Source organism: Rhinopithecus bieti, unplaced genomic scaffold (genome assembly GCF_001698545.2).
Source record: "Rhinopithecus bieti isolate Rb0 unplaced genomic scaffold, ASM169854v2 scaffold_44745, whole genome shotgun sequence".
NCBI classification, from domain to species: Eukaryota; Metazoa; Chordata; class Mammalia; order Primates; family Cercopithecidae; genus Rhinopithecus; species Rhinopithecus bieti.
The window spans coordinates 161,252-186,078 of NW_016818280.1; the positions used below are offsets into that span (position 1 = coordinate 161,252).

Here is a 24,827-nt window from a genome sequence, read left to right on the forward strand (position 1 = left end):
CCCCCCAGATGCCCCTACACACACCCACGGATACCACACACCCTCCCCCAGACACCACACACTTTGCACTCCCCCTAGACACCACAAATGCCACGACACCACACCTTCAGACACCACATAGCCCCCCGGACACCACATACACACCCCAAACACCCAACCACACACCCCGACACCACACACACACACCCCCAAAACACCCAACCACATCCCCAGACAACACCCCCCCCAGATACCACATACACACCCGGAAACACCACACCCAACCACACCCCCAGACACCAGACCCCCAACCACACACCCCAGACACCACCACCAGTAGACACCACAGCCCCCCAGATACCACACACATACTCCCCATCAACCTCCCAGACACCATCCCCCACTCCCCAGACACCACACACACACACAGCGCCCCCTTGCCCTGCAGCACTCACTCCTCATCCCGAGCCCAGCCTGGGCGCCACGTCCTCCCATCAGGGCCCGTCTGGCTGACTCCACACCCCCGTGTGCTCTAAGCTTCGCTGCAGGCCTGCTCTGAGTTCAGAGGCATGTCTGAAAAACGTATTTCTGGTTTTAAATTCAACAAACACACCACAAACTTGCACTCCATGTAATAACACACTCCCCAGTTCCCAGTCAGCCCTGAAAGAATCTTCCGGAAGGTCCCAGGCTGAGCTGCTGAGGATTGTTGGGCCCAGCATGAACGCCCGCCCAAGGCCACCTACTGTAGTGGTTGGCACAGATCTTCAGGGTCTTGTCCCTCCGCATGAGAAGGCGGATGGCCCCTTTCTCCTTGTGCTTCAGAAGCTTGACATCACCAGTGCCTCGCTCCTTCCATTCTGGGAGATCGTTCTCTGAGGCAAATCGGAACAGTTTTGCCCGCCTGCAAGAAAAGCCATGAAGTAAGAGTGCAGACCTGCAGCCCACATGCAGGGCCTGCGCGGGAGGACACAGGACAACCCTGCACTGCAGGACCCGATGCCTCCACGCACGCCCCAGCCCTTCTTCAGGCTCCAAGAACTGCCTGTCATGACACCACCAGAAAGTGCAGCAACCCAACAAACTCCAGGTCATCTTGAATTCCAGTTCCACAACCGAAAGAATTAAGATGGCCAGGTGCAGTGGCTCACTTGTAATCCCAACATTTTGGGAGGCCGGGGCGGGAGGGTCATCTGAGGTCAGGAGTTCAAAACTAGCCTGGCCAACATGGTGAAACCCCGTCTCTACTAAAAATACGAAAGTCAGCTGGACGTGGTACCTGTAATCCCAGCTACTCAGGAGGCTGAGGCACGACAATCACTTAAGCCCAGGAAGCAGAGCGTGCGGTGAGCGCAGATCGCCCCACTGCACCTACAGTCACAATATTTCCCCCAGTGGAGACCAGCCCGGGCAAAAAAGCAAGAAACTATCTCTACAAAAAGATAAAAAATTAGCTGGACGTGATGGCTAACACCCGTAGTCTCAGCTACTCAAGAGGCAGAGGCAGGAGGATCCCTTGAGCCCAGGAGTTCAAGGCTGCAGTGAGCCATGATCCCACCGCTGCTCTCCAGCCTGGGTGAGAGTGAGACCCTATTTAAAAAAATAAAAAAAAAAAAAAGCCGGGCACGGTGGCTCATGCCTGTAATCCCAGCACTTTGGGAGGCCAAAGTGGGGGGATCACCTGAGGTCAGGAGTTTGAGACCAGCCTGACCAACGTGGAGAAACCCCATCTCTACCAAATATACAAAATTAGCCAGGTATGGTGGCACATGCCAGTAATCCCAGCTACTCAGGAGGCTGAGGCAGGAGAATCCCTTGAACTGGGAGGCCAAGGTTGCAGTGAGCTGAGATCACACCATTGCACTCCAGCCTGGGCAACAAGAGCGAAACTCCATCTCAAAAAAAAAAAAAAAGAGGCCAGGCTTGGTGGCTCACGCCTGTAATCCCATCACTTTGGGAAGCCGAGGCAGGCCAATCATGAAGTCAGGAGATTGAGACCATCCTGACTAACTCGGTGAAACCCCATCTCTACTAAAAATACAAAAAATTAGCTGGGCATGGTGGCAGGCACCTGTAGCCCCAGATATTCAGGAGGCTGAGGCAGGAAAATTGCTTGAACCTGGGAGGCGGAGGTTGCAGTGAGCTAAGATCATATCACCATACTCCAGCCTGGGCAACAGAACAAGACTGTTTCAAAAAAAAAAAAATGAGAGAAAAATGGCCCAATATACGGAAAGAAGCCCCCTGGGTGGGCTGGGCATCCCATGGTCACTGTGCAACAGCACCCCAGCCCCAGAGATCTGCAAGGACAGCATGGATCAGGTGTGGGCCAAGGACCTCCGTCACGACACCACCAGAAAGCGCAGCAGCCCAACAAACTCCAGATCATCTTGAATTCCAGTTCCACAATCAAGAGAATGAGACGACCCAGCGCGGTGGCTCACGCCTGTAATCACAACATTTTGGGAGGCCGAGGCAGGCGGATCACCTGAGGTCAGATGACCCACAGAAGAGGCCCAGGCCTCTAACCAGGCAACAGGTCCTGGCCAACACCCGGTCCTCCTGCCCAGGAACAGCCCTTCCCGCTGGGGACCAGGGCACCCAGAACCTAGCAATGCACTCAGGGCTCAGGCTGGCGCCTTCCTTCTGTGCACAGCTCCACCTGCCTCTCAGACGACTCCACTCTCTGCCCCAACATGATTCTGGCAAGAGACTATCTCACAAGGTTCCCCAACAGGACGCCCCTGAGGCTTTACCGCAAAGACCCGGGCCCACCCTGCTGGCCTCACTTCCCTCAGTGAGGGCCTGGGCCCAGGCCACCAGGAGCACCTCCCACCCGACGTGGGCAGTGAGAGGATAGAGGCAAGCACTTCACCCCAGCAAGGAGCTACTCCCAAACAGGCTGCAGCAATGCATCAGCAGAGTGGAGACCTGGCCACCCAGTGGCTTCAGGGAGATGTCCATCACCCTCTGTGACCAAAGGGTAACACACAGCTCTCCTTTCCCAGGTATCCCTCCTGGCCCTTTCCTTGGAGAAGAAACTCACAGTAGGAATGACTCTCTCTGCTTCCCTCCCCCACCCCAGAGCAACCAAACCTTAACCTGTTCTCTTAAAGCAACTTCAAGGGTGGGGGGTTCCATTAACTTGAACAGGGAAAAACTACAATCTCATTTCACTAAGGTGTGTAACTAAACATGATGTTTGTTGTAATCTTGAGTACAGGCGACAGGCCAGTCTCTGCGGTGCTGTGACGCTGTCACAAGACACAAGGCTGGTACCCACCACTGCAAATAGCTCTTTTTTTTTTTTTTTGAGACGGAGTCTCACTCTGTCGCCCAAGCTGGAGTGCAGTGGCCAGATCTCAGCTCACTAAAATCTCCGCCTCCCGGGTTCACGCCATTCTCCTGCCTCAGCCTCCCGAGTAGCTGGGACTACAGGTGCCCGCCACCTCACCCAGCTAGTTTTTTGTACTTTTTAGTAGAGATGGTGTTTCACCGTGTTAGCCAGGATGGTCTCGATCTCCTGACCTTGTGATCCGCCCGCCTCGGCCTCCCAAAGTGCTGGGATTACAGGCTTTGAGCCACCGCGCCCGGCCATGCAAATAGCTCTTAACTGAAAGTGTCAAGCACACGTACAGAATCTTTTCAGGTGGTTTTAATAACTAAACCATCACCTATTTTCATATGTAATCGCAAGTATTATGTTGTGTATTAAGGGTGGGCCAGGCGAGGTGGCTCACGCCTGTAATCCCAGCACTTTGGGAGGCTGGGGCGGGCAGATCAAAAGGTCAGGAAATCGAGACCATCCTGGCTCACACGATGAAACCCCGTCTCTAATAAAAATACAAAAAATTAGCCGGGCGTGGTGGCAGGTGCCTGGAGAAAGCTGAGGCAGGAGAATGGCGTGAACCCGGGAGGCGGAGCTTGCAGCGAGCTGAGATTGCACCACTGCACTCCAGCCTGGGCGATAGAGCGAGGCTCCAGCTCAAAAAACAACAACAAAACACTGGGTGGGGGATTTATAAGCTTCACAATGCCAAAGAACTCTGCTGCAAAAAGTTAAAATCCCCTGCTCAACCAAAGGGACTCAGAAGCCAGTGGCAAGAAACGGCAGTGGGGCCGCCATGTCAGTGAACAGAGCAGCAATAACGGGATGCCCTTCATGCAACTGGCTGCAGGGCAGCAAGGGCACCTGGTGAAGATTCATGAAAGGAATGGGTTAAATTTCCACTTTGGATTAGTCACCAAGCAACTTTAGGCCCTTTCTTTAAAGAACCTTAGTCTGATTCAAAGTCAGGCCAAGACCTTGACACCCAAAAAAGCTGTAACTTCAACCTTAAAGAGTCCTATTTCTGGGATATCAGCCTACTTACATTTTAAAAAGTTCCTCTTCATCTTCTTCCAGCGTTTTAATTTCTTGCTCAGGAAGAGAAACTATTGGCTCAAACTGAGGGTCATGGTTGGATTCGTCTGTATTCTCAGTGGAAGTATCATGGTCCTCATGAGTGTCCTGCGGAAATACAAAGAGGTTACACTGCTGGCCTATGGATCTGGCTCACAGCCAGAGCCCAACCAGTGCTTGCAGTGGTCAGCCCCCCGACAGTAAAGGGACTTCAGCTACAAGGATGGGCCCCACCCCAAAGCAAGAAATTAGGCCCTCCCTTCCACACTAGAAAAAGTTTGCATTTACGCCCAGCTCCATACACTCAGTGTGAGCCTACAGCGAGACACCCGAGTTTGGGGCCCCTCCCCCAGATTCACAGACATCAGTCAGATCTGTGCACAAACTGTTGGGGGGCCCTACAACTCCGCCAGCGCTGCGCTTGCAGAGTGGCCTGGGAGTAACTGCCTCATCTCTTTGAGTATCAGTTTCTTCCTCATCCATAAAATGCAGAGGATACCTGCTGTGTGAAGATCAAAGGACACAATGATGGGTCGAAATAGATTTTGAAATGTTACTTTAAAGCAAAATGTAACTATTTCAGGTTTTACTAATTAGCAAATAGTCGTGCTCTTGCTTACTAGAATGAAAACAGTCGCTACAAGACTGCTAGTATTTACATTGGATTCATAGTTCTGCCAGCAATTTTTTCACAGTTCAAGAAATTAAGTTAGTAACTAGATAAATTGTACCGGTGAAAGTCATGAAATCCTGACCCAATTTAGAGGATAAGAGCGCACCAATAATCATATTTTAGTCTTCCAGAACACGTGCCTTGGTCACCCAGAAATCCGTAAGAGACCCAAGACTTCACCACTAGACTCAAACTGGAAAAGAAAACATAAGCTTTTTGCTGCTCTTCAGTGTTTCCCACAGCACTGCGGCTCTGCAGCGGCCCGCACTCAACCAGACACCTCAGCCAACAAAGCCGCCGCCTGGGTTGGCGCGTCCAGGACCTGTGCCCCACGCTGGAACGCGAGCTTCTGCCACAGAGGCCAGAGGCGGTTCCAGACGTGAGAACCGAATGAATGAAGTGCTGCGTGGGCGACGAAAGGAATAAATGCACCGTACTAGTGGGAAGCCCCAAGTGGGCCGAGCCGCAGGAAACCCGCCGCCCACACCAGTTCCCGGAGGCTGGGGCCGCCCCGCGTGGCAACGGCCGCTCCCCAACCCACCCCAAGGTCACGCGGGCGCCCTGCAGCCCCCAGGCCTCTGCAGAGCCTGCACCCCCAGACGCCCCAACTCCGCACGCCTCGAGCCCCCAAACCCCACGCGTCCCGACCCCGCGCCACCGAGGCCCAGCAGACGGCCGAACCTGCAGGCCGGCGGGGGTTGGTGGCGGCTGCGCGGGCCGCCCACGTGGCCGCTGATAACGGCCCCGGTCCCACCGGCCCCGGCCCGCCCACCCACCCTGTCCCCCACTTGGGGCCCGGCCGCACCATTGGGCGGCGCCATGGGAGCGCGGGGCGGCGGCTCGGCTGGGTCGGTCGTCGCTGGCTCCGCGGCCTCTGGGCGGCTACTCGTAGCTCCTTCCCTCCGCGTCTGGCGCCGGCGCCTCCCGCCCGCCCGCTCTTCCCTCCGCCCCGCGACCCGAACCTCGACCCCTGACCCCAGCGGCGGGAAACGCGCCGCGATTCAAAACCAGTACAGCTTTATTGGCTCAGGCGGCGGACACTCTCATTGTCCGGCCCGCCCCGCGCTTCCCGCCAAAACGCCCGTGGCGCATGCCCGGCCCGCCCGTCAGCCAGAGGAGCGCGCACTCCCGGCGACCCCCGCGCGCACTTCCGTCCCGGCCACGCGCGCCCCTAGAGCTGGCTAAAGTGGTTGGAGCCGGCGCGTGGCTATGACGTTGCCGGAAGTCAGGATCATAGAGACGCTTGGCCTCCGCGGCACGCGCTGGCGGACTGAGAGTGGCTGGCGAAGCGTGCGGCCGGCGCGGGCCCCTGGCGGGCGGGCGGTGCAGCCCCAAGCCTGAGACCGGGACCTGAGCACCGCAGGTTCGAGTCCCGCCCCATCTGGGTCGAAGCCGGGGCTGGCGGCGACCTCGCGGCGTTGCACCGGCTCTCTGAGCACGTCCCCTCTGAGCACTTCCCTTGTGACAGGCCCAGGACGAGGTGACCAGGCGGCCCCCGTGGCACCCCTGGTCTAGGCGGAGAACCGCCTGAGCGATGAGTGAGAACCTCGACAACGAGGTAGAGTGCGGGGAGACGCTGGGTAGAGACGGGGATGGGATGGGAGGAGGCGGGGTGGGGCAGGAACCCTGCCAGAGAATAGGTGGGGACGAGGAGGGTGCGATGGGGGAGGAAAGGAGACGGGAATGGGGTCGGGAGGGTAGAATGGTGGGGGGGGGCAGGGTTGAGTGCAGAGTGCACTGACGGAGGTCTGGGTGTGCCATAAGGGAGCCTGGGGGGCCAGGCCCCAGGGCCTAGTCCTCACCCTAGCACCCCATCTGTCTCCACACAGGGCCCGAAGCCCATGGAGAGCTGTGGCCAGGAGAGCAGCAGTGCCCCGAGCTGCCCTACAGTCTCGGTGCTCCCTGCAGCTCCGGCAGCCCTGGAGGAGGTGGAGAAAGAGGGCGGTGGGGCAGCTACAGGGCCGGGGCCTCAGCCTGGGCTCTACAGCTACATCAGGGATGACTTGTTTACCTCTGAGATCTTCAAACTGGAGCTGCAGAACGTGCCTCGCCACGCCAGCTTCAGCGACGTCCGGCGCTTCCTGGGCCGCTTTGGCCTGCAGCCCCACAAAACCAAACTCTTTGGGCAACCACCCTGCGCCTTTGTGACATTCCGCAGCGCTGCAGAGAGAGACAAGGCCCTGCGCGTTTTGCATGGTGCCCTCTGGAAAGGCCGCCCACTCAGTGTGCGCCTGGCCCGACCGAAGGCCGACCCCATGGCCAGGAGGAGGCGACAGGAGGGTGAGAGTGAACCACCGGCAACACGAGTGGCCGACGTGGTGACCCCTCTATGGACAGTGCCCTATGCTGAGCAGCTTGAGCGGAAGCAGCTGGAGTGTGAGCAGGTGCTGCAGAAACTCGCCAAGTGAGTGAGGGCACAAGACACCCCTCCTGGCTGGGGTTCTGCCCAGCCCTGTGCTTCCTCAGCCTGCCTGTGCACCAGTCGGGAGGCCCAGCACAGGATCTGGCGGCCCCTTTGGGAGCTAGCGAGTGGGACACCCACGTTACAGGGGGCACAATGAGATCCTAAAGGAGGGATCGGGAGCCTGGACATTGGGGAGTGGCCTAGCATGGGTGGGGGACAGTAGGTGGAGTCCAACCATAGATCTGCTCCTCTTACAGGGAAATCGGGAGCACCAACCGTGCCTTGCTGCCCTGGCTGCTCAAGCAGAGGCACAAACACAACAAGGCCTGCTGCCCACTGGAGGGGGTCAGGCCATCACCCCAGCAGGTCAGGCTAGACTTTGGTGGCCACAAACCCCTATCCCGAGATTTGAAAACTTGGCTTTTGCTCACCCTTCCTGTTGATCTCCTTGCTTTTTGTTTTCTTCTGGTAACTTATCACATAACTGTCAGCTATTCCTCTTGTTTGACTGCCAGCCCCTGTGGGGAAATCAGGGTTTCCAGGCACAAGCGCTGGGCAACCAGGGTAAGGTGCAGCTGTCTCTCCCTGCAGACTGAGTATCGTAATAAGTGTGAGTTTCTGGTTGGCGTCGGGGTGGATGGGGAGGATAACACCGTGGGCTGTCGGCTCGGCAAGTACAAGGGCGGGACGTGTGCTGTGGCGGCCCCGTTTGACACCGTGCACATCCCTGAAGCCACCAAGCAGGTGGTGAAGGCCTTCCAGGAGTTCATCCGGTGAGGACCTGTGACAGGGCCCCTGGGAAGTCCTGTGCGGTGTGGGAGCAGAGGGTGGGGATCCTGCCCCGGGAATTCTGGAGTGCCTGCCATTTCAGCCAGTTGAAGGAAGGTGTGGCCAGAGGAGACAGCAGGGGAGCTGCTTCCCCAGTCCTGGGCACTCAGGCCAGCTCATGATTCCCACAGGTCAACTCCATACTCGGCATACGACCCAGAGACGTACACAGGCCACTGGAAGCAGCTGACTGTGCGTACCAGCCGCCGCCGCCAGGCCATGGCCATTGCCTACTTCCACCCCCAGGTCTCAACGGGGGCCCTGCAGGGGGAGGATGCCTGGCCTGGGTGGGCCTTGGCACAGCCTGATGGGACGTTTTCACCACTTACTCCAGAAACTGAGCTCTGAGGAGCTGGCAGAGCTGAAAGCCTCCCTAGCACAGCACTTCACAGCAGGGCCAGGCAGGGCCAGTGGAGTGACCTGCCTCTACTTCGTGGAGGAGGGACAGCGGTGAGGAGCCCGAGTGGGGCCGGGTGGGTCCCTGCAGGGACTGTGACACTTAACAACCTGCACCTCCGCCCACAGAAAGACTCCCAGCCAGGAGGGCCTGCCCCTGGAGCACGTGGCTGGGGACCAGTGCATCCACGAGGACCTGCTAGGGCTGACCTTCCGGATCTCTCCGCACGCCTTCTTCCAGGTAGCCCTGAGTCCCTGGTGGGCATGGGGACATGTTGAGGGAGGCCTGGCACACCATCAGGACGTGATGGGAACAGTGGGCTCAGGTGGGAAGATTTGGGGGAGCATCCAGGCAGGGAAGCCACAGGGGAGGTGAAGTAGGAAAGAGGTTGTTATCACTGATTTGACTCGTGACAATCTAGAGGTACACATGGTAGTGGCCCTTGTCACAGGGAGGATGAGGAGTGGCCCTCAGTGCATTACCACGGGGTGCTGCTCTGGGCTTGGCAGGAAGGAGGCCATGGTGGCTTCTGGACTGGGAAACACTGTTTCACTGTCCGCTCACTGCTGCAGGAAGGCTGTGGGGACCTGGAGCAGCCCTGTTTTTGGAGACAGGCCCAGCAGGACCTCCTGGAGGGTCAGGTGTAGGGGTGGGAGCTGCAGTTGGGTGAATCCAGGGATCCTGGTGTGAGTTATGAGAGGCAAAGCCCCCTTGCTGGGGCAGGGAAGGTGCACTCTACTGGCCTGTGGGGCCTCATGAGCCCTCAACCAAGCGGGGCAAGGAGGAGGCTGTGCTCAGCACAGGCTTGGCTTTTAAAGCTGGGGGCTGGGTGAGGGCATCAGCAAGGCTGATCCAAGATGGGGTCAGGGAAGGGGCTGGGCACCAAGGTAGGGGAGTGGACACCGGAGGTCCCAGCAGGATTGAGGGACCAGGAATGTGGACCTCAGAGAGCGCCAGTGGCACCACAGGAGAGGAGCCACTGACATGCTGGGCACCGCCTGCCCCCAGGTGAACACACCCGCAGCCGAGGTGCTCTACACGGTCATCCAGGACTGGGCCCAGCTGGATGCAGGGAGCACGGTGCTGGACGTGTGTTGTGGCACCGGCACCATTGGCCTGGCCCTGGCCCGGGTGAGCCCTCCCGCCCTGCTGAGGGCACCCTCTTCCCACCCCCAAGACCCCCACTGACCCCAGCTCGAAGGCACCGCAACTGACTCCATCATGCCCCAGGCCCAGCTCCTCTTTGCTGCCCTGGGCCCCATGCACTCCCCTCCCTGAGGTAGCCCTGGGTGGGGCGACACCACACTTTCCTGTTTCAGAAGGTGAAGAGAGTCATTGGGGTCGAGCTATGCCCAGAGGCCGTGGAGGACGCCCGGGTGAATGCCCAGGACAATGGTGAGTGGCAAGGCCGAGGGTGGGGGTGGGACGGGGGCAGCCGCCACCCCTGCTGCAAGCGTCAGCCACGGCCAGGGCTTGAGGGCTACCCAACAGGCAGAGCAAGCGAACAAGCTCTTTGGCTAGGGGTTCCCCAGGGCTGGCCCTGCTGGGAGGGCATGCGGCCTTCTGACAGGCCGCCATGCCATCTTTTCAGAGTTGAGTAACGTGGAGTTCCACTGCGGGAGGGCTGAGGACCTGGTGCCCGCCCTGGTGAGCAGACTGGCCTCCCAGCACCTCGTAGCCATACTGGACCCACCCCGTGCCGGCTTGCGTGAGTGGCTTTTGCTTGAGGAGGTGGCACGGGAACGAGGACACATGGGGTGACTCACCAGGTTGTGCACTCTCTGGCTGTGGGGACCCAGCTGGTATTTGCCTCCTCAGATTCCAAGGTGATCCTGGCCATCCGCAGAGCCGAGAACATCAGGCGACTGCTGTACGTCTCGTGCAACCCCCGGGCAGCCATGGGCAACTTTGTGGAGTGAGTGTCAGCAGGGGCCCGGACGGGGGCCAGGCCTGGCACCAAGCCCCCAGCTCCCACAGAAGCCCATGACTAGCCCATCGGCTGACCTTGGCGCCTGCCTTTTCCCCCCACAGCCTCTGCAGAGCCCCATCTAACCGGGTGAAGGGCAGCCCCTTCCGGCCCGTCAAGGCCGTGGCAGTGGACCTGTTCCCACAGACCCCGCACTGTGAGATGCTCATCTTGTTCGAGAGGGTGGAGCACCCCAATGGCACAGGGGTCTTGGAGCCCCATAGCCCTCCAGCTCAACCCACACCAGGACCCCCAAATGATACCCCACAAGAAACTGGGGCCTTCCCCTTATCCTAGGCCCAGGACCCATCATGGGGACAGGAGCTGAAGGGCTCCCAGGGCCCTAGGGGCGGCAAAGGCAAAGCTTGCTGGCCAGGATGTTCAGAGGTAGGCAGCCAAAGGGCACAGAACTCTGCGCCCCACCAGGATTGGCCTGCTGTTGGGGGCCAGGGTGCCTGACCAGGAAGGCAGATGGGCTCCTGCAGCCTGTTCCCCACCCGCAGGGTCTTTGTGGACTAGCCAAGGCTGAGGGCCAGAATAAACAACTGCTCAATGAGGGGTGTTTCTGTGATGAAAGCCAGGGGTTGAACACAGGGCCTAGGTGCCAGGGAAAGGGTCAGACAGCCTGGGCAAGCCCCTCTGCACAGCTAGGGGAGTCAGGGCATAGAGCTTACTTTTAAACAGAATGTTGGATTTGATACTTAAACTTGAGGAGGCAGAGACAAGTCTGGGAATAGCACCAGCTGGGTGCGGGGTTGGAGAACACCTCCGTGGCCAGCCTTGCCCTCACAACCAAGGGGCCATCCTGTGGTGCTGTTCAGCTGTTACAAAGGCAGGGTGCAGCCTGCAGAGAGGCTCCAGGAGGGGATCTGCCCAGTCAAGGGTCCACAAGGTGCCAGCCTCACACACTAAGAATAAAGACATTAGCCATTCCCTTCTGGACAGTTTGCTTTATGTGTTCAGACAATGGAGGCTCACCTTCCAGGCACAGCCCAGTGCCCTGGATGGCATCAGCACAGGCTCCCCTGCCTAGCCTTGAAGCATGGCTGTGTGTAAGATTCACACCCCACTTGGCATACGGCGGGGGGGGGGCACGGAGACCACGAGAGTATGGCAGCACCTGCTGTGGTGGTGGTGCCTGGGAACAGCAAGACGCAGCGAGGCTCCCCAACCTTTAGGGGAACACATGTGCACAAAGCTTTGGTTCACAGGCGCATCTGGCTGGCCAGAGGCAACAATCACAGTCAAATGACTATTCACAGCTGCAGACAGGAAGCAAGACAGAAGCAAGTGTCTAATTACAGCAACTTGAGTTGAAGGTTTCCTTTTTAAAGGTCAACAGAAGCCAACCTTGGTCACACAGGTGGTGAGGGAGGGATATGTTGTGGGCGGCCCATGGGCCAACATTGTTCTCCTGACAAAAAAAACCAAAAAAACGCCATCAGTACCACCTGTGGGGGGTGTGGTGGAGGACAGACACGGCAGAATGCTGGACTCTTGCTTCAGATGGTGCACCACAAGCGCATGGCACCCTGCATAGGTGCCTTTGAGGACACCCTGGTGCCTCAGACTCAGGCAGGAACACATTTCCATCCCACACCCACACACAGGGGCCACCAGTCGAGAAGCAAGCTTGGCACCGGGCAGCTGCCTTTGACATCCAGAGAAGCTGCAGTCAGTCAACAGCTCTGGATGAAGAATGGGCTACACTGAAGGCCCTTGCCTCCTGTTTAAACAGGTCCACTTGCTAAAATGCATGATTCCAAATCTACCTTCTACTCTCACTGTAAAAGTCTCTTTCAAAATGCTAAGATATCACAAAAGCTTTAAAAATCAATGGGTGGACATACGGACTCGACTGCAAAAAATCTTTGTAAAAAACTGTTGCCGGAGGCCAGGAAAGGCAGGGAGGGCCTCAGTGTCCAGAGAGGTGCTTTTAGGGTGTTAAGACTTCATCAGAAAAAGAAGCCCTAGGAGGCCAGGGCAACTCCAGGAGGTGGCAGGACATCATCCTTGCTGGCATCATGTCCAGACTAGAGAAGGACCACCTTGATTGTTTGCCTCCAATCCCAGAAAGGTAGTTCTGATACTAAAATTCTGCTTATTTTAAGCCAAAAAGGTTTAAAATACTCTTTTCTGTTCTACCTTTTCAAAGAAGGGGAAACACAGAAGGCAGGTGAGGGCAGGGCACCATGTGCACCTCCTAACCAGGTCCCTGCAGCAGCCCTGCAGGCGTCCTGGGCACATGGGCCACCTGGCATCACGGGCCAGCCGCAGGACTCAGCCATCCCCTCTCATCTGTCATCCAAGTATCATGTGTCATCAGTGCATATTACATACTAAAATTCATGAAAGCCTTCATAAAAAGAGCCTGCAACAGGTGCACAGAAGCAAGGTCCACCACTGTCCACAGTCACCAGCTGCCACTGGTGCAGTTGCTTAGTCCATCCATTCAGGCCTGGAGCTTTCCAGGGGGAGCCGCTGCTCCACATGTGTGCTGTGTGGCCGTGACTGTCCCTGTACACCAGAGCCTCCACCCTCAGGCCAGGCCCACAGGTTGGCCACAGGGAAGGAGCTTGGGTTGGAGGCCTGACACTGTGGTGCACGATGCATGACTGCTGGTCTCCTCAGAAGTGCTGCTGGCGGCCCCCGCGCCCTGGCCCGTGCCACCTCCCTCACACGTCCACGGTGCACAGGGGCTCACCGCCAGGCTGGGCGGACGCCACAATGGACATCTTGGGCTTCTTTCGAGTCTCCTCCTGAAAGAACAACAAAGGTCAGGGGTGCCAGTGAGGGGGGCTCAGCAGAGGCTCGGGAGGGCACAAGGTGGAGGGAGAGCCCAGCAGACCATGCCAGGAGGCCCTGGAGCCCAAGGGCACCAGTGCTTGTGATGCCAGGCTAGGAGAAGCAGGGAAGGCCTGAGGCAGGCCAGCCTGACTGCAGAGGCCCCCTGGATTGCCATCAGAGCACAACATGCGCAGCCTACCTGGCAATCAGGACATGTACCAAAAAGTGAAGAATTTTGGGTGTAGTTACAGTGGCAGGCCAGGCCTCCCCACTGGGTGTTTCTCCCTTGCCCAGCTTTTGCTTGCCCCAGGCCCAGCCAGGAGCACTGTGTCCTGCACCTGCTGCCCTTGAGCCCCACAGCCCCTCTTCCGACCAGGGGCAAACCAGGAAGTCCCACTGGCTCCAGGAGGCCAAGCCCCACCTCAGGGAGCAGCGAGGGACCTGCTGGCCTGGGCGGCGGCAGATACCTCCTGGGGCTCTCACCCAGGCCAGGGAACTGCCACACTTAAGAAAACTCCTACCCAGAAGGCCCAGGCGGGTGGGTCACGCCGTGGCCACGCAGACGATGCCTGAGGACAGACGACACCACTGCCAGCCTGACAGACCCCTCTTTGAGTGAGGTTCCCAAGGTGGCTTTAGGGGCTTCATCAGGACCAAGCCCTACAGATTCAACCCTGGCAAGCACACTGACCTACCTCCAAACACCCAGGGTGGACATGGGACCCAGGTGGCCCAAGGCTGTGACCTTCATGGTCCACCACCAGGCTGGCCTGCCAGCTCTCTAACAACAGAACCAAAACTGAAGTGATTTATAAAAGTATCACACATGTTGAAGCTCAAAGAAAAGCCTGTATCTGATTTTGGAAGGAGGATCCAAGCATTTCCAAGGTGTCAACTCAGACACGGGTCCTGGGGTCTGCTGTCCCTCCACAGCTGCCACAGGAATGGCCGTGGCCCAGCAGCTCTCCCGCTAGGGTGGCACTCACCCTCTCCTCAGCCAGCCTCTTCATCTCCTCCTGGAGCTTGCTGAGGATGTGCAGGTTGGGCTTGTTCTTCTTGGCATACTGCTGCAGCTCAATCACACTCTTGTCCGACGTCTCCTGGGAAGTACAGCACCTCACGCTCAGGACTGCAGGCTGTAGCTCCATGGCCTGCCCACTGCCCAGAGTCGTGTGCCTGCAACCCTGAAGGCAGGTGCGCCCTGGGCCTGACAGACACCAAACAGCCAGGAGCTGTGGCCACATAACTGCATGCTGACTGCCCGCCTCAGTGATGTCAGGCCCACTGACAGCAGCGAGAGTGAGGGGCAGTCCACGGCTCCCAGGCCTTTCTGCCCACACAAGGCCACTTATGTGGCCTCCTGCCATGGGCAGAGCAGGGAGGTGAGGTGCTCGTGGTGCCCAGAGCCCTCATCAAGGAGAGAAACCAGAGCACAGCCGCAGCCAGTTAAGAACAGCACGCTGCAGCCCAGCCCATCAACCCCAGGCACTGAGCTCTCTGCACATTTCATGACTGCAGAGCAGCATCAGACTGGCCTCAGCCCCTTTCCATCTTAGACCAGCCCCAAGGCTGCTGTGGTTCCTCGGGATCCCAGAGCTCCTCCCAGCTGTGGCTGTGCCAGGCTGGGACTTTTCCCCCTCCTGCTTAGGGAAGTTTCCCACCCCCGGGCCAGAGTGGGGCTTGCCTTCTCTCCCTCCGTCGGAGCCAAGGACCATGCACAGCAAAGGCAGAAGCAAGCACTACCTACATTTCAATTTGCTTCCCAACAATGTCTCTCCTCAAGTTCCTCAACACGCCCTGGTGGCCCGTGTGGGCCCCCTAACCCTCCCTTATCATGTCCAGAGTAAGGGCCTCTTCAGGGACAGTGCCGAGGCCATGGTCTCAGGGACCTAAAGGCAGGCCCTGCTCTTGGCAGCTGGCTCCGGCATAGGGCCCACCCACCACACAGTCCTGGGGCCGCCCCACCTGCACCCCCAACCCCTCCACAACTACTTCCCCTTCCACAGACCAGAACCCAGAGAGTTTGTGTAATCATTTGGGGAAAATGAGGAACGTGAACACTCACCTCCCCATGTTACCCTCCACCCCTCAGAAGTGGGCACTGGTACCAGGGAGAGGTACCCTGATACTCTCTTTCAAGCAGGGAGGGCTGGCCCTGGCTCCTGAGCCTTTGCATATCCCAGAGCCAGGCGCACCTTCAGCATCTCCTGCCCGGCCCTGCCTTGCACTTCAGCCATCTCCCTACAAGCCACATAGCTGGGCCCAGGCTGCGTTCCCAATCACCCACATTTCACTGACCATTCCCAGCAGGCTGGGATGGGAGATGTGGCTAGGACGACCCACCCCCTGCCCACAAAGCCACACAAGTGGCCCAGGAGAGAGGCAGCTGTGAGCAACCCTCTGAGCACAGAGCCTCAGGAACACACTCCAGGGTGGCAGCACAGGCTGCCCTGGGACCTGCTGAGGGCCAGTTACCTGCTTGACCATCTTGCTGCTCTCACGGCCGTACATGCGCAGTAAAGAACCCCAGTTCTTGACATGTGGGTGCAGCAGCTGAAGGATCTTCTGTGAGGCTAACTGCTTTCCAACTCTCTTATTCTTACCTACACAGAGAAAGAGCAAGCATGGAGAGAGGGTGTCACAAACACCCACAAACACCCAGTGTTCACGGGGCCCCTGCTGCCCCAGCCCTCCTGACCCACACCCCGAGGGCCAGCAAGGGCACATTCTACAGGAACAGGCAGCACTCTGCCACTGCTCTGGGCACCTGAGTCTCACAGTACACAGCTGCCACCTTGAGAGTAGCCCTCAGAGTCCACCACCACTCAAAGCCACGCAGCTGAGAGCCTCACTCCCGCCAAGACCCACACCTCCAGAAACAGGGAGCAGCAGGATTCTGCTAGCTATTTGAAAAGGAGGGCCTTTCCTCCTGCCATAGGGACAAGGGCTGGACGGAGACAGGGATGGCAGGGGGGAAAGGGAGAAGACAGAGAAAGTACAGGCAGGACGGCCGCAAGTCTGCCTTAGGCTGAATGTGTGGTGGCCAGCACACACAGCTGGGCTCAGGGACAATGCCAGGGCAGCAGCTGAGACCAAGCCACAAAGGCACAGGGCCACACCAGGGGCCGCCTGCCCGGCAGCCACCAGGCAGCAGGGAAGGAGTCCTTACACCACCCGCGCACTGTGTGCTTGCCACACGCCATGACGTATTCACTCTTCTGGTTTTTCCCAGGAACCACTTCAAACTTGATAGACGTGTCACCCATCCCATGGTTTCTTTAAGAGAAAACAGACAACAGATGGTGTCCCCTGAGCAGAGCAGCCAACTGCCTCTGAGGAGGCCTGCTCTGGGAAGCCCTTAGGAAATGACCAAGCCTCTCCCCCGACTGCGTCTTAGCCAGAGGGGGGAATTCTCCACATGCCCTATTCAGGCCTGCGGGACTGACTGGTGGCCAGGGCCAAGGAGTTGCTGTGTACCAGGGAAACCTGGCCATGCCTCTGCCTTAGGACAAACAGCCACGAGAATATGAGACGCCAGAGAGGAGCTCCCCTGACCTGACTCAGGAGGGGAAGCACCCCCCTACCCTACCTTTTAAGGCACTCGTGGAGGATCTGATATGGAGACAACAGCCCAGCCTTGCTGGTCAGCTCGTAGACCCGCGAGTCCTCGATGCTGATGTGGTTAAAATACTACAACACAAAGCAGAGGCTCATGAGTCCCCACCAGGGCCGCCGGCCTCTTCACGGCTGGGCCTGGGGTTGGCTTTCCCCAGATGTTTAATATCTGTTCTTGTGAGCTCGCCTAGCACATCAAACCCTCAACTCTGCAAGGAACCCACCGGATATGGGACACGCTCCGTACCTCACCATCCACTTGCCCATCTCCAGAGCCCACAGCACCCTTCCACCCTGAGCACTGTGGGACGGAGTCTGGCATCCCAACCAGGCACATGGTTGGCTGGCCAGGCCCACCTCATCTGGATCTGATTCTGATCTACAAGTCACCTTTCTCAGAACTCTATATAAAGATAAAGCACTTTTGGAGAGAGGTTTTACTGTTGCCACAACTGAGACTACAAGAGAGGGAAAGTCAGCCAGACCTAAAAGCTGGCCTTAAAAGGCCCAGCTCCCCAAAGGCCAAAGCCCCACACAGCCACACAGAGCCCAGCCCCAGGTGGCCAGCAGGGGCCCAGCCCAGTGCAGCTTCTAACAGTGTCATCACCCAGGCTCTGCAGCCAACCCAAGAACACACACAGGAAGGGCAAGAGAGGCATACAAGTAAACAAGTTCCCTAAGTTACACTCGAGGGGATGGGGAGATTCTGCACAGTTGAGGCATAGGGAAGCTGCACTGAGCTGAGGTGCAGAGGCAGTGCCCGCTGTGCCTTCCCCGACTAGGCCTTTGGCTGAAGCTGAGAGCCCCTCCTGGGTGAAAGGAAGATGCCATCCAGCCCACTCTGGAGCATGGACAACTTCCCTGGGGGAGCTGCTGTGACAACATACCACAAACTCAGTGGCTTAGAACAAGAGGTTTATTCTCTCACCATTCTGAAGTCTGAAATCAAGGCCTCAGCAGGGCCATCCTCTTTCAGGAGCCTCCACGGAGCATGGCCCCGACACCCCTCGGCTATGGTAGGTAGCATTGCTCTGATTTTCATATGGACTACTAGCCCTGCCCCTCCTCCCTCTTCTTAGAGAAACCAGACACACTGGATCACACTACCACTCTGCTTCAGTGTGATCTCATGTTAACCCAACTAATTCTATCCGCAATCATCCTCTTTCCAAAAAAGACCACACACTGAAGTACTGGAGATTACCTATCAGCCACACCCTCACAGAGCTTCCCCCACCGGCCCTGTTCTGGAGAGGTCTGCAGGGACCTGGAGTCTGCCTGGCCCATGGGCAGAGAGGAAGCCTAGAATCAAATGATTCACACACCTCGCCGTGCAGGCCCCACAGTGTGCCAAGCCCACTCCCACACCCCAAGGCCAGGGATGCTGGCCCTACAGACAGGGCAGCAGGCAGCTCCTCTGCCCTTACCACTCCAGTAAGCAGCAAGAACGCCAACTCGCTGCAACTGCATGGAAGAGGAAGGCACTAGCACTGAGGTTGGCAAGCGAAAAATCCTCACGGTATGGCTTGGCTACGGTCTTCAAATAGGTCCTCAGAAGACACTGCTCCTCTCAAGTGCGCAAATCAACATGGGTCTTTTTCCAGGGAAGGTCACTCACCAGGATATCAGGCCCTGGAACCTCAAGGGCTTGTCAACCAGCCAACCAATTAGCAACGTCCAGTGCTCTTGGCCCACAAGGACCCACATACCCCGTGGCTTCGGGACTGGACCTGGAGAAGCCGTGGCTATGGAAGCTAGAGAGCACGCTCAGAAGTTTCCGGCAAAAGACCTATGCCAGGATGCCTGGCACCAAGCTGCCTAAAGCCATACGTGCTACTGAGGGTTAACCCGCCAGGGAAAGGTGGAGGCTCCAACTCGTGAGAGCAGATGGATGGCAGAAGTGACCTGCAGACAAATCCCTGTTGCTTCTGACAAACAGCACAGAAGAAACCTAAGCAATCAGTGCCTGGGAGATGCCAAAGGACCGTGCGGGAGCACCACAGATGCCTGACACCTGTACATTCCACTATCTAGATGAAATGGACCAATGCCTGGCAAGACACAAACTATCTCAGTAGCCTCAACAGCCCTACACCTGTTCAAGAAACTCAACAGTAGTTCAGAGTAGTCGTAGTTATAGTTAGTAGTTCATACAGTAGTAGTTTAAAACTTTCCCACTAGGAAAACTCCAGGCCCAAATTTTAAGGAAGAAATGATACCAATTCTATATCTCTCTTGCCCTTCTGAAAAACTCAGGAGGAGGGCTATTTCCCCTTCACTTGACGACAATAACCGTACCATGACATCAACATCAAGAACACAGATGCAGTGGGGAACTAGCAAATTAAAGCCATTAACACACGAGAAGGAATATATACCATGCCCAAGTAGGACTTATTCCAGGAACACATTTTTTAAAAATCCCAACATAATTAACTATATTAACAAATAAAAGAAGAAAATTGGATACGGAATCTACAGAAAAACTACTAGAATAAGTCAGTACAAATAAATTCTAGCTCTGTATGCTAGCAATAAACAATCAATCAGAACTAAGGTACTATTCACCACAGTGCCACACATAAAATATTTAACTATAAATCTAGTAGAATATACACAGATGTGATGAAACCTATGTGATGAAAACTGCCAACCACCCATGAAAGATATCAAAGAAGACCTAAATAAATGGACAGATGAACTATATTTATGATTTGGAAAATTTAATATTGTTAGGATGTCCATTCTCCCCAGATTGATCTACAGGATCAATTCCAATCAAAATGCAGGCTTTTTTTTTTTTTTTAAGATGGAGTTTCGCTCTTGTTGCCCAGGCTAGAGTGCAATGGCACGATTTTGGCTCACTGCAACCTCACCTTCCGTCTCCTGGGTTCAAGCGATTCTCCTGCCTCAGCCTCCTGAGTAGCTGGGATTACAGGTGCCCGCCATCACGCCCGGCTAATTTTTGTATTTAAGTAGAGATGAGGTTTCACCATGTTGGCCAGGCTGGTCTCGAACTCCAAACCTCAGGTAATCTACCCACCTCAGCCTCCCAAAGTGCTGGGTTACAGGCGTGAGCCACCGCACCCAGCCCAGAATTTTTTATGGAAACGGACATATTGTTTCTAAAGTCTACATGGAACAGCATAGGAGCTAGAATAGCCAAAACAATTTTTTGAGAAAGAATAACAAGGTCGGAGGATTCCCACTATCTGATTCCAAGACTTCAGGTCATCAGCAAAGCGTGGCATCAGTGAAAGGACACACAGCTCAAGAGACAGTAGAGAGCCCCGAAACAGACACATTTCCACGGTCACCTAGTGACTGAGAAAGGTGTGAGGGCAATGCTAACGTAAGCGTGCACCTGCCGCATGGCCCAGCAACCCCAACCCAGCGGTTTACCTGAAGGAAACGAATCTGTCCATCACACACAGACCTGGACAGCCTTACAGCAGCCTTACTGCCCATCACCAAAACCCAAAAACCTGCCAGTGTCCCTCAAGGGAGAATGGAGAGATGCACTGAGGGGCACAGCCACCTGGTGGCCAGCACTCAGGAGTACAAATGACCACGTGACGGATGCGTCATACCACACCAAGCCACAGGCCAGGTTCAAAGGCCACCTACCATGTGATTCCACTGAGAGGACATTCAGGATCTGGCAAAACTACAGGGGAAGTTCAGTGCCCACCAGAGGATACAGGTGGGAGAGTTTGGCCAACAAAGGAGCATGTGGGAGTGTACAGAAATGTTCCGCATCTTGATTGCAGTGTTGGTTACATGACTGCATTTGTCAAAACTCATAGTACTGCATGAAAAAGTGAATTTAACTCTATGTAAATTTTAAAATAAGTTGAAAAAAAAAAAAAACACTTGGTCACTAATACCTAAATTTAATAGCCATGAAACACCAACCCAAAGCTAGCAACAAAATACCAAGAAGAGATCACCACAAGCTTTATGAAAAGGAAATGATGCCAGTTCTGTTCCTCTTTTTCCCTTTTTAATCAAGTAGCACACATACGTGGCCACCACACCTCACAGGCATCAAGCCACCCCTCCTGACACGTCTGCCCCACCTCCAGAGTCCACACGAGGAAGGGATGCTACCCCACGCCCCAGGCTGTCCAGGGGACAGTCCAAGGACAGGTGTTGGCACCTCTGCACAGGCAGCTGGGAGGGGCAGGGGGCAGGAGCACAACCTGAGAGCCTCGCTCAGGAGGACCAGCAAATAGGAACTTCCAGGAATAGGAGACAGCCAACCCTGTCTAAACCTGCACCTTACAACTGAGGGAAAAGCTACTTTCCCCTCTGACAGATTTTTAAATGGGGACATGACAGATGACATATATACACATCAGAGGGTCAAAGAGCTTCTCAGGAGGGACACATACAAAAGGCACCCTAAACCAAGGCATGGCATCATAAAAATACATGGTCTTCTCTCAGGTTCCCAGAACAGAGCTCTTAAAACCCTGAGGATTTCCTGAGCGCTAAGTTTGTCTGTGATTCAAAACGACCCCACCACAGCGCTTATGCTGAGATGGCTCAGGGGGCGCTCCCCAGAGAGATCAAATGTGTCATCAGAGGGGAGGAACTTTCAGCCCTTCATGAAAAATAAGTTTCGTATGTAAAATGTTTTTCCTGAGTTCCCTGAGTCCTAGCAAATTTCCAAGCATGAGGAGGGGTCCTGTGCTGGGTGGCAGGGTCCCCATTTGCACCTGGCACAGGAAGTGGTGGCAGTTCCACTGAGCTCCTTACCTGGGGAGATCTGACGCTAGCTCCAGACAGACTGTAGCGTGGGAGGCCTGGAGGAGGGTGTGGAAAAAGCTCCAGGCAACGTGGCCCACCCCCATGTCCTTCTCCACCTGGGGAAACCTCTTCTTTCTCAGACTACTTTGCAATATGGTTTCTGAAAAGCTTCTCCACCTCACAGAAGAGCCCCAGAACGGAGGCTGAGAACCTGACTCCCAGCTGGGCCCTCTTCTGGCGCCAGAACCCATAGTGGGTCATGGACATTTCCACCACCCCATAGCAAAGAAAAGGCAGGGCTTTTACTCAAACAGGAAGGTGGCGTGAGACCCATACAACTCAGGCACCATCATCTGCAACAACCCATGCTAAAGAGTCTTGGTGGGCTGGGGTCTACGCAAGCGCTTCCCCAGAGGACCCTGGAAGCCTCCCTGGGAGCCATCTTTCTTCCCACAGTTGGATCACTCAGAAATAAAAGTCAAATGTGGCCGGGCGCAGTGGCTCACGCCTGTAATCCCAGCACTTTGGGAGGCCGAGGCGGATGGATCACGAGGTCAAGAGATACAGACTATCCTGGCCAACATGGTGAAATCCCGTCTCTACTAAAAATACAAAAATTAGCTAGGCATGGTGGCATGCGCCTGTAGTCCCAGCTACTCAGGAGGCCGAGGCAGGAGAATCGCTTGAACCTGGAAGGTGGAGGTTACAGTTAGTAGAGATCGAACCACTGCACTCCAGCCTGGCGACAGAGCGAGACTCCATCTCAAAAAAAAAAAAGGGACAAATGTGACTCTTCCTGGAGCAGCTAGTACTTGGAGACTGTGCTTGATCCAAGTGTGGCCTGCGATCTGTCTGCCTGTCCACGATGAAGCAGTTACATAAAAGCACAGAAAACATGTAGAAACTTGAGAGCAAGAGGCTGGGTGTGGTGGCTCACGCCTGTACTCCCATCACCCTGGGAGGCTGAAGCAGGAGGACTGCTTGAAGCCAGGAGTTCGAGAAACTTAAGAGCAAGTTAGTACTACCATGGACACTTAACCATATTTTACAACAGCACCAGTACACAAAGATGAGAAAACTTTACAAAACCATAAAGTAGTTCTAGAATGGCTGAATAAGGATCTTCAAAATCTGCTCTCCTCCATCAAAGCAACAAGAACACTAGCAAAAATGGTCAGAATCAATTCTTTCAGAACCCTGGAAACTAAAGAAAGGCTTTCAACAATCTGAGGAGTGTTGATTCAAGAAAGACAATGAGTCTTGCTAAGAACAAGAAGTTGCTGGCATCTTAACTTGCCCCATTCCCAGCCCTTCTCCCCAGCTCTGTGGTAGCCACTCAATGCAGAATGGGTCCTCAAGGCCCCAGGCCCAGAGAACTGTCACTGTTGGGTCTACCTGGCCACTCTCTGGAAAAACCTCATGGCAGGACTTGCCTTTATTTGACCTCAATCAGTGAAAAGAACCCAGTTCCTCAGGGCATTTGTCAAAAGGAGTCAGTAGCAACTGTTTCACCCTGCAGCTGCAAGAGGCTGGGGCACTAGCGGGGCAAACAAGAGGCTGGCCAAGAACCCGAGAAGGAAAAGTTGGATATGTCCTTGGGGCTCTGAAAGGCTCTAGCGTATGTCTGGAGATGACTGCATGCGGGCCCAGGAAAACCTCCCAGCTGATTGACCTGGGGGCTCTGTGCAGGTGGCAGACAAAGGCTAAGACAGCAGCCACTGGAGCACACCAGGTGAGCCCCACAGACCCACAGACCTCAGCACGAGCCGGGAGACTTACTGGCTCAGGGAATTTAAGAAAATCCCTGTCCAGGCCGGGCACGGTGGCTCATGCCTGTAATCACAGCACTTTAGGAGGCCAAGACGGGCAGATCACGAGGCCAGGAGATCGAGACCATCCTGGCTAACACCGTGAAACCCCGTCTCTACTAAAAAAAATACAAAAATTAGTCGGGCGCAGTGGCGGGCGCCTGTCGTCCCAGCTACATGGGAGGCTGAGGCAGGAGAATGGTGTGAACCTGGGAGGCGGAGCTTGCAGTGAGTGGAGATCGCGCCACACTGCACTCCAGCCTGGGCGACAGGGCGAGACTCAGTCTCAAAAAAAAAAAGAAAATCCCTGTCCAAGCATCAGGAGACCACTCAGCTAAAGGGGCCAGTGTATTCAGTGGCCACAAATCACAAGAATACACACTTCACAAAATCAATCTAGGAAAGTCACTATTATGAGGCAAACTGTCACCCCCAAATTTACATGTTGAAGTCCCTCAGAATGCAACAGTATTTGGAGACAAGGTCTTTACAGAGGTCATCACGTTACAGTGAGGTCATTAGGGTGGGGCCTAATCCAGTGAGACAGGTGTCTCTAACAAATGGGGAATGTGGAGACCAACATGCACACAGAGAGAAAGCTATCGACATGAAGATCGCTATCCTCCACCCATGGAGAAAGACCTTCTCTTAGCCTTCTGACACCTTCATTTTGGACTTCCGGCTTCCAGAACTTTGAGACTATACATCTCTGTCATTTAAGCCTCCCAGTATGTGATACTTTGTTACAGCATCCCTAGCAGACTGATACAGTCACAAATAGAGAGCAAGGACATATGACAAAAACTATAAACTTAAGGGAGGTGGGGTAATCTGATTTCCAGAGTTGCCATGTATTTTAATGTCCAATTCTCAACAACAACAAAAAATTCTGAGACAAGCAAAGAAATAGGAAAATAGAGACAGCCCATACATGAAGGGAAAGGCGGTTTAATATACACGTTCTCTGAGGACTGGACTTACCAGAAACAGATTTTACATCACCTACAGAAAACATGCTCAAAGGACTAAGAAACCATGTCTAAAGAACTGAAGTATAATGCCAGCACAGTGACTCACGCCTGTCATCTCAACACTTTGGGAGGCTGAGGTGGGCAGACTGCTTGAGCCTAGGAGTTTGAGACCAGCCTGAGCAATATGGCGAAACCCCATCTCTATCCCCAGCAAAAAAATGCAAATATATATATATATTTTATAT

General features: G+C 55.4%; 3 protein-coding genes across 4 annotated transcripts in view; 1 reads left to right on the top strand and 2 right to left on the bottom strand.

The window, feature by feature from the left end:
• Positions 1 to 5,559, bottom strand: part of RANBP1 (RAN binding protein 1) — a 13,508-nt gene extending 7,949 nt beyond the window's left edge. Inside the window, exons 1-3 of the mRNA XM_017856672.1 lie at positions 5,195 to 5,559; positions 4,353 to 4,489; positions 726 to 883 (exon numbers count right to left, since the gene is read on the bottom strand). Of these exons, the coding sequence (XP_017712161.1) occupies positions 726 to 883; positions 4,353 to 4,354 (160 nt within the window). The 5' untranslated portion in view covers positions 4,355 to 4,489; positions 5,195 to 5,559. The remainder of the gene's footprint in view (positions 1 to 725; positions 884 to 4,352; positions 4,490 to 5,194) is intronic.
• Positions 5,560 to 6,220: 661 nt separating this feature from the next.
• On the top strand, positions 6,221 to 11,582 carry TRMT2A (tRNA methyltransferase 2A). Of its 2 annotated transcripts, XM_017856671.1 has the most exons (12): positions 6,221 to 6,612; positions 6,884 to 7,458; positions 7,716 to 7,824; positions 8,050 to 8,231; positions 8,418 to 8,532; positions 8,621 to 8,736; positions 8,812 to 8,923; positions 9,692 to 9,814; positions 10,003 to 10,078; positions 10,275 to 10,391; positions 10,502 to 10,598; positions 10,715 to 11,582. In XM_017856671.1, exons 1-12 carry the CDS (start codon positions 6,589 to 6,591, stop codon positions 10,944 to 10,946), a joined length of 1,878 nt encoding a protein of 625 aa, XP_017712160.1. In that variant the 5' UTR covers positions 6,221 to 6,588; the 3' UTR covers positions 10,947 to 11,582. The 2 variants fall into 2 exon arrangements, with proteins under 2 accessions (XP_017712160.1, XP_017712159.1); XM_017856670.1 differs by having other exon boundaries at positions 7,716 to 8,231; positions 10,715 to 11,202.
• A 2-nt stretch (positions 11,583 to 11,584) lies between these two features.
• The window catches only part of DGCR8 (DGCR8 microprocessor complex subunit), a 27,958-nt gene continuing 14,715 nt past the window's right edge, over positions 11,585 to 24,827 (bottom strand). Inside the window, exons 9-13 of the mRNA XM_017856669.1 lie at positions 17,026 to 17,126; positions 16,606 to 16,712; positions 15,912 to 16,039; positions 14,423 to 14,536; positions 11,585 to 13,408 (exon numbers count right to left, since the gene is read on the bottom strand). Of these exons, the coding sequence (XP_017712158.1) occupies positions 13,325 to 13,408; positions 14,423 to 14,536; positions 15,912 to 16,039; positions 16,606 to 16,712; positions 17,026 to 17,126 (534 nt within the window). The 3' untranslated portion in view covers positions 11,585 to 13,324. The remainder of the gene's footprint in view (positions 13,409 to 14,422; positions 14,537 to 15,911; positions 16,040 to 16,605; positions 16,713 to 17,025; positions 17,127 to 24,827) is intronic.